This window comes from Carcharodon carcharias, chromosome 4 (genome assembly GCF_017639515.1).
Source record: "Carcharodon carcharias isolate sCarCar2 chromosome 4, sCarCar2.pri, whole genome shotgun sequence".
NCBI classification, from domain to species: domain Eukaryota; kingdom Metazoa; phylum Chordata; class Chondrichthyes; order Lamniformes; family Lamnidae; genus Carcharodon; species Carcharodon carcharias.
Window position 1 is genome coordinate 115,140,023 of NC_054470.1, and position 15,467 is coordinate 115,155,489.

Sequence of the window (15,467 nt, forward strand, 5' to 3'; positions counted from 1 at the left end):
CTGGGTCCCATGCGGGTTCCCATAGCCACATCTTTTATTTGGAGGAAATGAGAGGAGGTTAAGGAGAAATTGTTCAGTGAGAGAACAAGTTCAGTCAGATGGAGGAGAGTAGTGGTGGATGGGGATTGTTCGGGCCTCTGTTCGAGGAAGAAGCTGAGAGCCTTCAGACCATCCCGGTGGGGGATGGAGGTGTAGAGGGATTGGATGTCCATGGTGAAGAGGAGGCAGTTGGGGCCAGGGAACTGGAAATTGTTGAGATGATGTAGGGTGTCAGAGGAATCACGGATGTAGGTGGGAAGAGACTGGACAAGGAGAGAGAGAATGGAGTCAAGATAGCAAGAAATGAGTTCCGTGGAGCAGGAACAGGCTGACACGATGGGTCTGCCGGGACAGTCCTGTTTGTGGATTTTGGGTAGGAGGTAGAAGCGGGCCGTCCGAGGTTGGGAGACTATGAGGTTGGAAGCTGTGGAAGGAAGATCTCCAAAGGAGATGAGGTCAGTAACAGTCCTGGAAACAATGGCTTGATGTTCAGTGGTGGGTTCATGGTCCAGGGGGAGGTAGGAGGAAGTGTCTGCGAGTTGACGCTCAGCCTCTGCGAGGTAGATATCAGTGCGCCAGGCAACAACAGCACCACCTTTGTCAGCAGGTTTGATGACAATGTCAGGGTTGGACCTGAGAGAATGGAGTGCAGCAAGTTCAGAGAGAGACAGGTTAGAGTGGGTGAGAGGAACAGAGAAATTGAGACGACTGATATCACTCCAACAGTTCTCAATGAAAAGATCAAGAGAAGGTAATAATCTAGAGGAAGGGGTCCAGGTCGAGGGAGAATATTGGAGGCGGGTAAAAGGATCCGTTGAACGGGGAGAGGACTCCTGCCCAAAGAAGTGAGCACGGAGACGAAGGCGGCGGAAGAAGAGTTCAGCATTATGCCGAGCCCGAAATTAATTGAGATGAGATAATTAAAATAGTTCCCAACTCTACCTCACAGACCCACACATTTCATTCAAAAAGGGAGGGAGACAGAAAGTAGGAAACAATAGGCCAGTTAGCTTAACATTTGTCACAGGAAAATGTTAGAAGCTGTTATTTAAGACATAATAGCAGGGTACTTAGATAAATTCAAAGTAATCAGGCAGAGTCCACATGGCTTTGTGAGAGGGAAATCATGGAGTCCGGAGTTGTTTGAAGAAGTAACACGTGCTGTGGGTAAAGGGGAACTGGTGGATGTACTGTACTTAGATTTCCAGAAGGCATTTGATAAGGTGCCACATCAAATGTTATTGTGGAAAATGAAAGCTTATGGTGTAGGGGATAATATATTGGCAAGGATAGATATTGGCTAGCTAACAGGAAAGTAAATTTTGAAGAGGGCATATGGAATTTACAAAGTGATATAGATAGTTTAAGTGAGTGGGCAAAGATCTGACAAATGGAGTATAATGTGGGAAATGTGAAATTGTCCATTTTGGCAGGAAGAATAAAAAGGAGCATATTATCTAAATGGTGAGAGATTGCAGAGCTCTGAGGCATAGAGGGATCTTGGTGTCCTAGTGCATGAATTGCAAAAGTTTATGCAGGTCTAGCAAGTAATTAGGAAAGCTAATAGAGTGTTATCATTTATTGTGAGGAGAATTTAATATGAAAGTAGAGAGATTATGCTTCAGTTATACGGGGCATTGGTAAGGCCACATCTGGAGCATTGTGTACAGTACTGGTCTCCTAATTTAAGGAAGGATGTAAATGCTTTGGAAGCAGTTCAGAGAAAGTTTACTAGATTGATACCTGGAATGTGTGGGTTGTCTTATGAGGAAAGGTTGGATAGGATAGACTTGGAGTTTAGAAGAGTAAGGGTGACTTGATTAAAACATATAAGATCCTGAGGGGTCTTGACAGGGAGGATGTGGAGAAGATGTTTCCTCTTGTGGGAGAATCTAGAACTAGGGGTCACTGTTTAAAAATAAGGGGTCGCTCATTTAAGACCGAGATGAGGAGAAATTTTTTCTCTCAGAGGGTTGTGACTCTTTGGAACTCTCTTCCGCAAAAGGCAATGGAACCAGAGTCTTTGAATATTTTTAAGGCAGAGCTAGACAGATTCTTGATTAGCAAGGAGGTGAAAGGATATCAGGGGTAGGCAGGAATGTGGGATTGAGGTTACAACCAGATCAGCCATGATCTTACTGAGTAGCAGGGCATGCTTGAGAGGCCAAGCGGTCTACTCCTGCTCCTAATTCATATGTTTGCACTTATGCACACATGGATGGAAAAAACTTAGATGTAAAAACTTGTGGTATAAAGTGCTCAAAAATGGAATTGGCAGCAATTTTACTGAAGTCTGGGCAGACAGGAAAGAGTTAATGTGAACAATCAAGACACAACTGCAAGAACAAGGAACTTTCACATCAGATATGGTAAACTTAGGTTGCCATCAATAGGTCCTGGAAACGGATGGTCAAGGTGGTCATTTGACCCAAGTGTCTGCTTCCCTCCCGTAGTTACATTCACACCCAGGTGTCCCTAGACAGGGAACATGTGGTGTCCACCGGTACACTTGAGGTCTTCATGCACCAGAGAGACTAAAATGCATCATCACCCCCAGGATTGCCATTTTAATTTGACTTGTTAAGTTTCCTTTAAAGTTTTGGAATTTCTTTGTTACATTTTATCAGTGGTGCCCCTTTAAGAAGGGGGCACTTATTACCTCCTTTAATTGACAAAAACCTCTGATTGATTTACATAAAAGATGTACACCTAGGTTGCCAAGGCCACCAATATAACTAGTATAACATGAATTTGCAATTATCTCCCCATCTCTGCAACCTCCTCCAACCCAAACCTCCTGAGATCTCTGCATTCTCCAATTCTGGCCTCTTGTCTTCTCCTATTTCCATCGTCCCACCATTGGCGGCTGTGCTTTCGACTGCCTGGGCTCCAACCCCTGGAATTGCCCCCCTAAATCTCTCACCTCTCTTTCACCTGTAAGACCCCCTCTATGAAGCACCTTGGGTATTTTATTGTGTGAAAGGTGCTATAAAAATGCAATTTGTTGTTGGTTACCCCTTTTGTAAGAGGTCATATCTTGTGGATTTTAAAAACTCCGAGGAGGTGAAATTAGTCTTCACCGATCAGGGCACGTTGGAGGATAAGGGAATGTAGCACGGTGTGCAAAACAGGCTGCCATTTCACTTGGAGCCAACTTTGTTCTACTGCTTGGCAAAGATCAATTTTATCCCCTCAATATTTAACGGGATATTGTGCATTAGCGAGAGTTCAGAAAAGGGGCAAGGTTGACACCAGAACTTATGACTTTCTTATGAAGAAATTAGAATCATAGAACCATGACATAATAGAATCATACAGCACAGCAGGAGGCCCTTCAGCCCCTTTTGCCTGTGGCAGGTATTTGAAGAAATTATTCAATTAGTCCCATATCCCCGCTCTTTCCACATAGCCCCTGCAAATTTTGGCTTTTATCCAATTCCCTTTTGAAAGTTACTATTGAATCTGCTTCCATTGTCCTTTCAGACAGTGTATAGCCCATTGTATAAATAAGAAGATCTCATTTCTTTACTAGAACTTTTGCCTTAAATCTGTGTCCACTGGTTGCCGATTCCCCTCTCAGTGGAAACGGTCCCTCCCTATCCACTCTGTCTAAACCCCTCCGTTATTTCAAATATTCAGAATTCTTGCAAAACTGAGCTTGTTTCGTTGGAGAAAAGAGAACTGAAAGGAGAGGTGATTCAGGTATTTTCAAGTTGAGAGGCATAGATAATGTGAGATTGATGTGAAAAACGTAAAACTATCCTTGCAGATTTGCAACGCTCAAAAATGAACAAATTTCAAACAAAACTAGAGATTGGATAATCAGTTGCTTAAAAACATGTGGCAAACAAGGAGAAGAATTCATAAAAATAGATAGATCCTTTAAAAGGAAGTCACATGTATATTTGGTTAAGAATGGGGGTTGAAGGTTAGAAGAATAAGTTTAGACAAAGATGATCAAATGATTTTGGAATATAATAGTCACTGCATGTAATGACCTTGAGAAATGTCATCCGTGGAATGCAACTGGTCAGGGTTGAATAATCTTGGTTGTGATGTCAGGCACATATTCCAGTGTTTTGCTCAACTGTCTCCGAAGATATTATTAAAGCTTCAGTCTTGAAAATGTTGACTCTGTGTGTTTACCTCCATCAGGATTGACTGATAGCGGTCTGGATATATTCCTGGCTTCCTGAACTGGTCATTTAAAAGGGAATGTTTTTGATGTGCATGTTGACTTCAGTGGAAGAAACAACTTGGACAGGTTGTGAGTTTTACTATCGCCCAGTTTACACTCCTGCCTAAAATCAATTTCACTTACTAATATTACAATAATGAAGCTACACACATCTCAGAATTAGTTTCAGCATTTTAGTATTAATCTTATCATAGAATGATACAGCACAGAAAGAGGTAATTTGGCCCATCATGTCTTGCTGCCTCTTTGAAAGAGTTGTCCAATTAATCCCACTCTCCTGTTCTTTCTTCATAGCTCTACAATTTTCATCCCTTCAAGCGTTTATCCAATTTCCTTTTGAAAGTTCCTATTGAATCTGCTTCCACCGCCCTTTCTGGTAGCGCATTCCAGATCACAACAACTCACTGCATAAGTAACATTCTCCTGAAATCCCATCTGGTTTTTTAGCCAGTTAATTCTTAATCTTAATTCTGTGTCTTCTGGTTACTGACTCTCCTGCCATTGCAAACAATTTCTCCTTATTTACTCTATCAAAACCCTATGTGACTTTGAACGCCACCATCAAATCTCACTCGACCTCCTCTGCTCAATGGAGAACAAGCCTGTGCAGTGTAGTATAACATCACATTTGCAATCAATGTCAATATATGTAGGTGTATAAGGGCACTGCAGTAGTCAAGATTCACAGACATTACTAGCATTTCCATTAAACAGGAGGTTTGCATTAAATCACCAGAATAAAATCAGCATTTTTAAAATCCCAATCTACTTTGTTATTTGTATGGTTTCCAAGTTAGGATTTATAACCAGCCTCAAGAACAGCCTAGAAAAACTTCATGTCCATGAGTGAAAAGCATTTGAACTGCATAATAAATTAATAAAGCAGAATTATAATGCTTCCTGCTTTTTTTGAAGCTAACAACCTGGAAATTAAATTGCTTGACTTTGGTGGTGCATTGCTAAAGAATGATTCTTTAGCTAATTATACTTCTTCCTAACTATCGGATAACATATTTCTGAGCTTTATTGAAAAATGACCATTTAGCACTTTCTGTGATTTGCTTCTTCAATAATCCCCACTATTAAGACTGGAATTTGCTCCATATATTAGCTGCAGTATTTTACTGGAAACAAATGTCACTATTACCTGGACATCCAATTGGATTAATCAGCCATCCACAATAATGCAACTCAGATGTCCCATTACTTCTATTGCAAGACATTTTTTTAATTCTCTAGTTCAGATCAGATCTGTGTTTGCTCCAGAAACATTCGTCATTTCCATTTTCAGCAATAAACACCAGGCAAAATGTAATGAAAATAAGGATGATTTCCCCTGGCTGGAGAGTCTAGAACATGGATGCATAGTCTCGGAGTAACAGGCCAGCCATTTAGGACTGAGATCAAGAGAGATTTATTTACTCTGAGGGTTGTAAATCTTTGGAATTCTCTGCTCTGAGAAGCTGTGGATGCTCAGTCGCTGAGTATATTTAAGACAAAGATCAATAATTTTTTTTTGACATTAAGGAATTTGAAGGATATGTGAATAGGATGGGAAAGTGTAGTTGAGGTTGAAGATCAACCATGATCTTAATAAATGGCACAGCAGGTTCGACGGGCCATGCAGCCGACATCGCCTCCTATTTCTTAAGTGACGAATGGGGCTTGCTGGGCAATGGCAAATTAGATTGGCCATTTATGGGTCTTCATCCCTACAGTTATAGGTCCTTATTTGAGCATATGGCCTGCTTTACTCCTATTATTTATGTTCTTAAAACATACAGTATATGGATTTTTCTTCTTTCCTCTTTATGCCTGATGAAAATTATTACTAAAAAGGACAAATCAAAAAATTGTCACAGTACCCTTACTGAAATTATTCCTGGAACATGTTCCACTCAATATTTCAACATGCTCAAAACAGATTCTTGTAGGTCCCAAAACATTTTCTGGCAAGGTGCTATGACTCTTATAGACTGTGTAACAGAGTGAGAGGGATGATACAAGAGCACTGGGCTTTTAGAGATCCGTGTATCCATGACAGCAGCATAGCTTTAAGACATTGTATGAAATGCCAGCACCACAATGCACTGGATATAGCTTTCAGGAAATCTTGGACCTTAATTGCCTTTCATCAGGAATGACACTCAGGCCGGAGGGTAAGGTTTTGTTCATCTCTGCATTTAAAGATGCATCTGCTGTGGATGAATAAACCTTACTTGTCTCTAGTCTGCATGTCTAGTTGATCATTGGATCCTGTGTCTGCTTCAGCTTATTACAGCTGCTATAATGTTGGGGTTCAATAATTTCTGTCGGGCTGTTTTAGTCAGGGTGCTAGTCCTTTGTAATATACTACCAAAGTGTTCAGTTCCAAGGCTGCAAAATCAATTTGCAAAAAGAAAACTTCATACGTAGTTTAATTCAATTTTAAGTTATGACATTTCTAAACTAACTGTGAACAATTGCTGATCCACTAAGGATCTATGCAAGTTATAAGCTAATATGCAAGACAATATGAGAACTCTGAAATGCTTACCCAATTGAAAATATCTAACAAGAGAAATCAATAATCCCAAATAGCCTTGAAACTTGCTCCTATTAGACTACAACTATTGCTTTTCACAATGACTACATTAACCAATGTCATGCATGTATTGTAAATCCTTAAGTGTGCTATAAGTAAGATACAGCTTTAAACTAGCTCTTGTCATTGTGGATCAGTGTAATAAAATTTAGTGTTCTGATCAATATTTATCCCTCAACAAACATCACTGAAAGAGATCATCTAGTCAGTATCACAAGGCTGTTTGTGGGTGCTTGCTGTGAGCAAATTGGTTGCCGTGTTTAAAACAGGGACTGCACTTCCAAATACTTCATTAGCTGTAAAGCACTTTGCGGTGTCCTGAGGTAATGAAAGGTGCTTACATAAATGCAAGTCATTCCTCGATTTTATGTTTGTATATTTTATATATGATGCTCATTCAGAGAGCTGGTGCAGACATGATGGGCTGAATGGCCCCCTGCACTGTAACAATTCTGCGATTCTATGTTCATAGAAGCATAACTTTAAGATGCAATCTTTGGTGTAAGACCTTATGAAGTGTAGAATCCTTTCGGAATAATAAAAGATGATTTTTTTTATCTATTGAAAGTGATCCTGTCTTTGGACAGTTTTCCTGCTCATAAACACTGCTAATCTCTCTCTTCCACTTACTGCTTTCACTCATGTTTCACTCTCTCGGTACTTGCACAACTTACTTTTCTATTAATGTCACTGCTACAATGTGACATTCCTATTCTTGTATTTGAAAACTGCAACATGGGAACTGTATTCTGAATTAGTGTTTAATTAATTTCATGCTTGTTACCTCAACATAGATTTAAATCCTAAATTGCTTTTTAAAAAACGCTCACTGCATACGCTAATGAAATGAATACCTTCATTTATACAGCATTTTGGTAGCTTTGTAAATAAGCAGCCATTAATAATTGCAAACTAGGGAGGAGCAGAAGGTGGGAAGTAAAATCTTGCAGTGTAGAAGGAGGTCATTCAGTCCTCCTGTGTCTGCCAGCTCTGTCAAAGAGCTCTCCAGTTAGCCCCACTCCCCATTGATCTTTCTCCATAGCCCTGCAAATGTTTCCTTTTCATGGATATATCCAATTCCCTTTTGCAAGTTATTATTGCACCTGCATCCACCGTCCTTTCAGGCAGCCCATTTCAGATCACAACAACCTGCTGCATCTAAAAGAATTCTCTTCATCTCCCCCCGCTGGTTCTTTTTCCAATTACCTTATATCTGTGTCCTCTGGTGACTGACCCAGTCAGTGGAAACAGGAAATTGTGAGAAACCCCTAATAATGTTGAACACTTTTATTAGATCCACCTTCTCTCCTCAAAGGGCAATTGAAGCTTCTCCAGTCTCCACATAACCAAAATCCCTCTTCACTGGTCGCATTCTAGTAAATCTCCCCTGTGCCCTCTTCTTGAAACTATGGTATCCTTCCTAAAGCATGGGACGTAGAATTGAACACAATACCTCAGGAGAGGCCTAACCACTGATTTTATAAAGATTTAGCATAATTTCCTTGCTTTCATATTCTGTGCCTCTTTATAAAGCCAAGGAGTCTGTACGCACAGACTTATCAACTTGCCCTGTCACCTTCAAAGAATTTGTGTACGTGAAACTCTCCCCCCAGATGTCTCTATTCCTGTACCCTCTTTAAAATGGTACCACTTAGTTGATATTGCCTCTCTTCGTTCTTCCTTTGAAAGTACCTTCATTTCTTTGGAAGGATAGCTGTGGGTTATTCCTTTGAAAGTACCTTCATTTCTTTGGAAGGATATCTGTGGGTTATATTACCTGGTGAACAATTCCGCTCACTAGACATTCCTGCCCATCTTCTGTCCAGGTCATGTTTAAAATGCAGGTTGCAAAGATGAAATTCTAAAGCAGTGTCTCAAAGAGAATCAGTGTTTGTGGAGCGTGCAATGAGAAAGTCGGAATCTTCATTTAAAGAGTGAGTTTCCTTAACTTTTCTTGGCACAATTTGGGTTTATAAGTTTTTTTGGGAGGAGGTAGTGGATGGGATTCCCATCACTGTCCCACCAGCAATGGGCTTGGCAGAAAAAGGGGCATGCCAGAGCAAGGAAGGGCTGCGTATGGTGTCAGGAATACTGTTGGCTTTTGCTACTCTCTTGAGCCAGGTACATCCCACAAGCGAAACCAAAAGTGGGTCCAACAAGGCTGATTTCCAAAAAGAAAGCATGGAGGCAGCCTTGCCATCTCCTTCAGGAAGATAGTTGCATGATGTATATCATTCCTACTGCACTACATGTATCATTCCTATTGGTCTGACAGCCACCAAAGTGAATTTGTAAGAACCCTCTTTACCCAGAGAGTGATGAGAATGTGGAACTCGCTGCCACATGGAGTAGTTGAGGCAAACAGCATAGATGTACTTAAGGAGAAGCCGATGGAGGGAGGAATAGAAAGATATGCAGATAGTTAGGTGAAGAAGGATAGGAGGAGATTTAAGTGGAGCAAGAATGAACTGAATAGGCTGAATGGCCTGTCTCTGTATACTCCATTTAAAGTGCTATTAAATGTGTTAGCACTGGGGTACCCCCCCCGCAACCGCCTCCACACCCCCTCACCCAGGCTAGTTCTAGAAATATTTCCAATGTCATGTCGGATTATTGTCTGCAGATGTATTACATTGTAGACTGGGGCCAATACCTTCACTTGCATTGAGTGCCAACAGCAGCCATACAATTCAACAGAACGATCGTATTTCTCCCAGTGTCTCCGTGTCTCCATGAGTAGCACTCTCCTGTGTGGGAGTCAGAGGACATGGCTCCAGTGTTGTCAAATTTTGAATTTTAATGCACCTGTGAAACACCTCGATGTTTTACTCCTTCAAAGGGGCCATATAAATGCAAATTGTTGCTGTTATAGTGTAAGACTGCCAGGAGTTGCAGAATGATGTTTAAGCTATAAATGAATGATTCTGGTTGTAACACTAACTTTTTTGTTTGAAAACTCTGCCTCTGCTTGGTGTGTGGGTGTTATGAACATTGGATGCATCAAGTTTCCTTGATCTATCCTCCTGCTCTTCATTCCCCTCATACAAAGGGTGTCACAAATGACAGCCTTAAAATGGAAACAGAGCTCAGAATTTGTTTAATTCTGAGTCAATAATTGCACATTGAGGGGAAAGCAATGTCCTTTCATATCACATTCAGTGCGTATCGTACACCGTAGCCCAAATGAAGTGGCTACCGACAATGATTGATTCATGGACTCTGAGGGGAAAGAAATACTTGCAATTATGTAATGCCTTCTTCAACCTCAGGATATTGCAAAGCACTTCGTAGCCAGCAGACTAGTTATATTAACCTTGGTTAGAGCACACTTGGAATACAATTTGGGTCTCTATATTACAAAAAGAACTTAGGCACTTGAGAAGCTACAAAGGAAAGGTTTGTTAGCTTCATACTGGAACAGAGAGGTTATACCTATCAGGGAAAATTGAACAGGCTGCGACTCTTTTCTCCAGAAAAGAGAAAGCTGATGGGTGACCTGATAGAGGTCTTTAAAATTGTGAAAGGGTTTGAGGTAAAACAATGCTCATTAGTAAGATAAATCTAATAAGGAATTCAGGAGAAACTTTGTTACCCAGAGAGTGGTGAGAATGTGGAACTCACTATCATAAAGAAGGTGAGGCAAATGGCATTGACGCCTTTTAAGGTGAAGCTAGATAAACACATGAGGGAGAAGGAATAGAAGGTTATGTTCATGGTGTTGGATGAAAAGGTTTGGGAAGAGGCTCATGACATACAGCATAAGCCTGTTAGGCCGATTGGTGTTACTGTGCTGTAAATAATTAATGCTTCTAAATTGCAAATGCTCTATCCTACACACTTTTCCTCCACCCTATAAAATCATGATACATCTTGTCCCCAACTCTTTACCTTTGCCTCCAGGGCATCAACCATTGTCATCAACATATTTTCATCCTCTAGCCATCACTTTTAAAAATCAAGATACAGCATCATTTAACGACTATCTGATGTATCTCCATCAGTCTTTAAACTCTTAAGTTTAGTGTCCTGCATTTTGGCCTTTGAGCCTCTCTTTGTTTGATTAGTTTTAAAAATGCCACTATTACCTTTATTCAACATTCAAGATGAGAAAGCTAAGTCAGTGGCAAACATGTCCACCTACTTGTTTTCATTTCCATATTCATAAATGTGAGGGAGTACATTTTGGTAGGAAGAATAGGGAAGTCACTTATCCCTTGGAAGGTGTGAGCCTAGGTGGGGTGGAGGAACGAAAGGACCTCGGAGTACAGACACATCAACACTAAAAGTTGTGTCATGGATTCGCAGGGCCTTTAAAAAATCAAATCAAGCACTAGCTTTATTTCTAGAGGGACAAGATCATAAAGTTGGGAAGTTACATTAAACCTTGATTAGACCATGCTTAGAGTTCCAAATGCAGTCCCAGTTGCCATATTATGAAAAGGATATAGAGGCACTGCAGAAGGTGCAGAGAAGATTTACAAGGATGATCCCAGAAATGTGTAGGTATACATATCAGGAAAGGATTGACAGGCTGGGTCTCTTCTCTATTGAAAAAAGGCTGAGATGACCTAATAGAGGTCTTTAAAATTTTAATAGAGTGAAATCCAACTAACATTTCCGCCTGTGGGGAAAAGTATAATAGGATATTCACCAAGAAATCCAATAAGGAATTCAAAGGAAACTTCACCCAAAGAGGGCTAAGAATGTGAAACTTGCTGCTACAGGTAGTGATTGAAGTGAATAGTATAGATGCAGTTTCATGGAGAACTAGATAAGCATATGAGGGAGAAGGGAGTAGAGGGTTATGCTGATAGATTTAGATGAAGTAAGATGGGGGGAGACTGGAGTGGGCAACAGCATGGACTGATTGGGCCAAATGGTCTGTTTATGTACCATATAACATATGTAATTTTGTTTTAATTTATTTGTGATGTGGGCGTCGCTGGTTAGGCCAGCATTTATTGCCCATCCCTAATTGCCCCGGAGAAGGTGGTAGTGAGCTGCATTCCTGAACTGCTGCAGTCCTTGTGGCGTAGGCACACCCACAGTGCTGTTAGGGAGGGAGTGCCAGGATTTTGACCCAGTGACAGTGAAGGAACGGCGATATATTTCCAAATCAGGATGGTGAGTGACTTGGAGGGGAAATTCCAGGTAGTGGTGTTCCCAGCTTTCTGCTGCCCTTTTCCTTCTAGGTGGTAGTGGTTCTAAGTTTGGAAGGTGCTGTCTAAGGAGCCTTGGTGAGTTCCTGCAGTGCATCTTGTAGATGGTACACACTGCTGCCACTGTGCGTCAATGATGATGAGAATGAATGATTGTGGATGAGGTGCCAATCAAGCAGGTTGCTTTGTCCTGGATGGTGTCAAGCTTCTTGAGTGTTGTTGGAGCTGCGCTCATCCAGGCAAGTGGAGGGTGTTCCATCACACTCCTGACTTATGCCTTGTAGATGGTGGACAGTCTTTGGGGAGTCAGGAGGTGAGTTATTCACTGCAGGATTCCTGGTCTCTGACCTGCTCTTGCAACCACAGTATTTATATGGCTAGTCCAGTTCAGTTTCTGGTCAATGGTAACTCCCAGGATGTTGGTAGTGGGGGATTCAGTGATGGTAATGCAATTGAATGTCAAGGGGTGATGGCTAGACTTTCTCTTGTTGGAAATGGTCATTGCCTGGCACTTGTTTGGCGTGTATGTTACTTGCCACTTGTCAGCCCAAACCTGGATATTGTCCAGGTCTTGCTGCATTTAGACATGGACTGCTTCAGTATCTGAGGAGTTGCGAATGGTGCTGAACATTGTGCAATTATCAGCGAATATCCCCACTTCTGACCTTGTGATGGAAGGAAGGTCATTGATGAAGCAGCTGAAGATGCTTGGGCCTAGGACACTACCCTGAGGAACTCCTGCAGTGATGTCCTGGAGCTGAGATGATTGGCCTCCAACAACCACAACCATCTTCCTTTGCGCTAGATATGACTCCAACCAGCAGAAAATTTTCCCCCTGATTCCCATTGACTCCAGTTTTGTTAAGGCTCCTTGATGCCACACTTGGTCAAATGCTGCGTTGATGTCAAGGGCAGTCACTGTCACCTCACCTCTGGAGCTCAGCTCTTTTGTCCATGTTTGAACTAAGGCTGTAACCAAGCCCTCTGTGGTTTTGACCCTCTCTATCTCTGTAGCCTCCTCCAATTCTACATCTGCCAAGATCCTTGTGTTCCTCTAATTCTGGCCTTTTGCATCTCATCACTTCCTGTCACTCCACCATTGACAGCGTGTCTTCAGCTGCTAAAATATTTGGCTCTGGAATTGCCTCTTTCCTCTACTTAAGACACTACTTAAAGCCTACTGCTTTGACCAAGCTTTTGGTCAGCTGTCCTAATTTCTCCTTAAGTAGCTTGGTGTCAAACATTGATGCTCCTGTGAAGTGCCTGGGGACTTTTTTTAAGTGTGTTAAAGATGCTGTATAAATGTAAATGGTTGAGCTGCCGATTTCCTACCTGGTGGAGCCACCCCTAAGGTGCTCAATGTTCAGCTCAATGCCCATTATTGCCAGGTTCCACCCTTTCTTCCCTGGAAACATCTAAACTGTCTTCTCAGATTTCGTTTTGTTGGATCATACCAAAGAGTAACCAAGAGTGATCAAGATATCAGAAAGCACATAACACTTGCAAAACAAATCTTCGCAAAAATGTTAGACCTCTTTTGCAATAAGAACATCTCTATCCAAAGCTTAATTATTAAAATGCTATATCTGATCAAAGTTACTATATCAATGTAAAATTTAGAATATGAGCAAGACAATGGAAGACAACAGAGATGAAGTTTCTGAGACATATGACGAGGATCAGTTGGACAACACACACAACTAATCAAGAAGTTTTCAGGAAAACGAGCACACAGAAAGGGCTTTTGCAGAATATCACCAAGAGACAACTACAATTCCTTGGTCACGTACTTAGGAGGGAGAAACGAGAACATCTGATAGTGACTGGCAAAATGGAGGGTGGCAAAGCAGGAAGGGAGACTAAAGAGGAAATACACAGGCAGCTCAAGAAGCAGAACAGGTACAAGATTTGAGAACAACACCAAGCTGTTGGCCATTATCAAAGGCCGTGAAAGGCTAGAGAGCTAAGATTGCCAATGTTGTAAAACATGGCACCTGAGGAAGAAGAATATACCAAAATTCAGCTGCGTCAAAATACTAATCTGTTTTGTCTGTACGATGCTGCCATATTTATTGCACTATTAAATCATCAATTCTGGCTTAAGACACAGATCCAACTGGTTGGCTTCTTTCAGATAACATCAGGTTATGCCTGGCTGTACCTTCTACATGTTAAACCCCGAAAGTGAAATAAATCAACATTTAACTCCCTCCCACTTAAATTGAGTCTGTTCAAAAAGTGTTTTGAAACCAGGCTGGGGCAGAAAGGGAAAATTATCTACTTAAGTCCAAGCTGGTGTTTCAAAGCCACTCATCATGCTGTATTTTCCTGGGCCCCAGTATATATTTCTATGAAGACACGTTAGCTGTGCCCTCTGCTCAATGCATGGATCGGATTGAGGGTGAAACTTTTCCAACTTGCACGGAATTAATGTCTCTCCACTTCCCCTCAATCCCCCTCCCAGTTATACTATAACCCTCCCCTGTCTCACACTTACAAGAAATTGCCCATATTGGCTGGGGTGTGAAATGAGAAGAGAAATATTTGTTTTGATTATGTTACAAAGTTAAGGAATAAAAAAAAACAAGAGATTGAGGTTCCTGGGGAAGGCTCGGTGAGAATCTAACAGTTTGTTAATGCTATATCCGCCTGACTCCCTCTCTGCCTGGAATCGCAGCAGACTAGGTTTGGGTATTTTTTGGAAATACTTTCTGCCCCTTACCCCGTTGGCAGCTGCCATCTGGACAATGGTCTCTATAGCGGTCCTGCTGAAGTATCTCCCATCACTTCCTACCACCATGGTACAGCCTTGCCTGTCCCTGAGGTCTATAGAAGACAGGACGCTTTGTGTAAAGTTCTGCAGATAGTTCCTCTTGCTCTCGAAGACGGAGGTTTTCTTCCTCAAGCCACTGGTCCCGGGTTTCTGGTCGTCGTAAGGGACGGTCTGGACTGTGACCACGGGGATGGGGGTGTTTTCCATATCTGCTTGTGCTCGCTCAACACTCGCGGGGCTTCTGAAACTAGTGTGTCCTTAGCTCGTAGTCTGTGAGCTAGCAGTTGCCAACAAAACACACACAGAACAATGAGCGGGGGGCTGAACACTTTGAAAGGAACTGCAACAGCGAACCAAAAATAGCCCCTGGACAGAGCGCTGGAGAATTATCGACTTGCGCCAGTGTTGTAACTGGATGCTGTGTGTGTACTGCAGGCAACACTTGTTAGAGGGAATCACTCGCTGTCAGTCCCTGAGCACAGCTCCATCTAAACACCTCCTAACGAGCTCAGGGCTGGTCCAGATCTGTCTCCGCCTCTCCCAACAATAGCAGCATAAACGACCATACAAACACACCAGCCCCTGTGAGAGTTGACATCAAAATATTTGTTTTGCTTCTTCAGGGCTTTACAGTTCTTTACCAGATCAGTAATGCATTTCTAAAAAAATCATTCTCAGGTTGAGTATGGTTGCCAAGGCCAACATTCATTACCC

At 41.8% G+C, this 15,467-nt stretch overlaps 1 protein-coding gene across 1 annotated transcript in view; it reads right to left on the reverse strand.

Moving 5' to 3' along the window:
- pgm5 (phosphoglucomutase 5) overlaps nt 1-15,272 on the reverse strand; it is a 159,943-nt gene extending 144,671 nt beyond the window's left edge. The window contains exon 1 of the mRNA XM_041186473.1: nt 14,703-15,272. Coding sequence (XP_041042407.1) covers nt 14,703-14,960 — 258 coding nt within the window. The 5' untranslated portion in view covers nt 14,961-15,272. The remainder of the gene's footprint in view (nt 1-14,702) is intronic.
- Nucleotides 15,273-15,467: the final 195 nt, after the last annotated feature.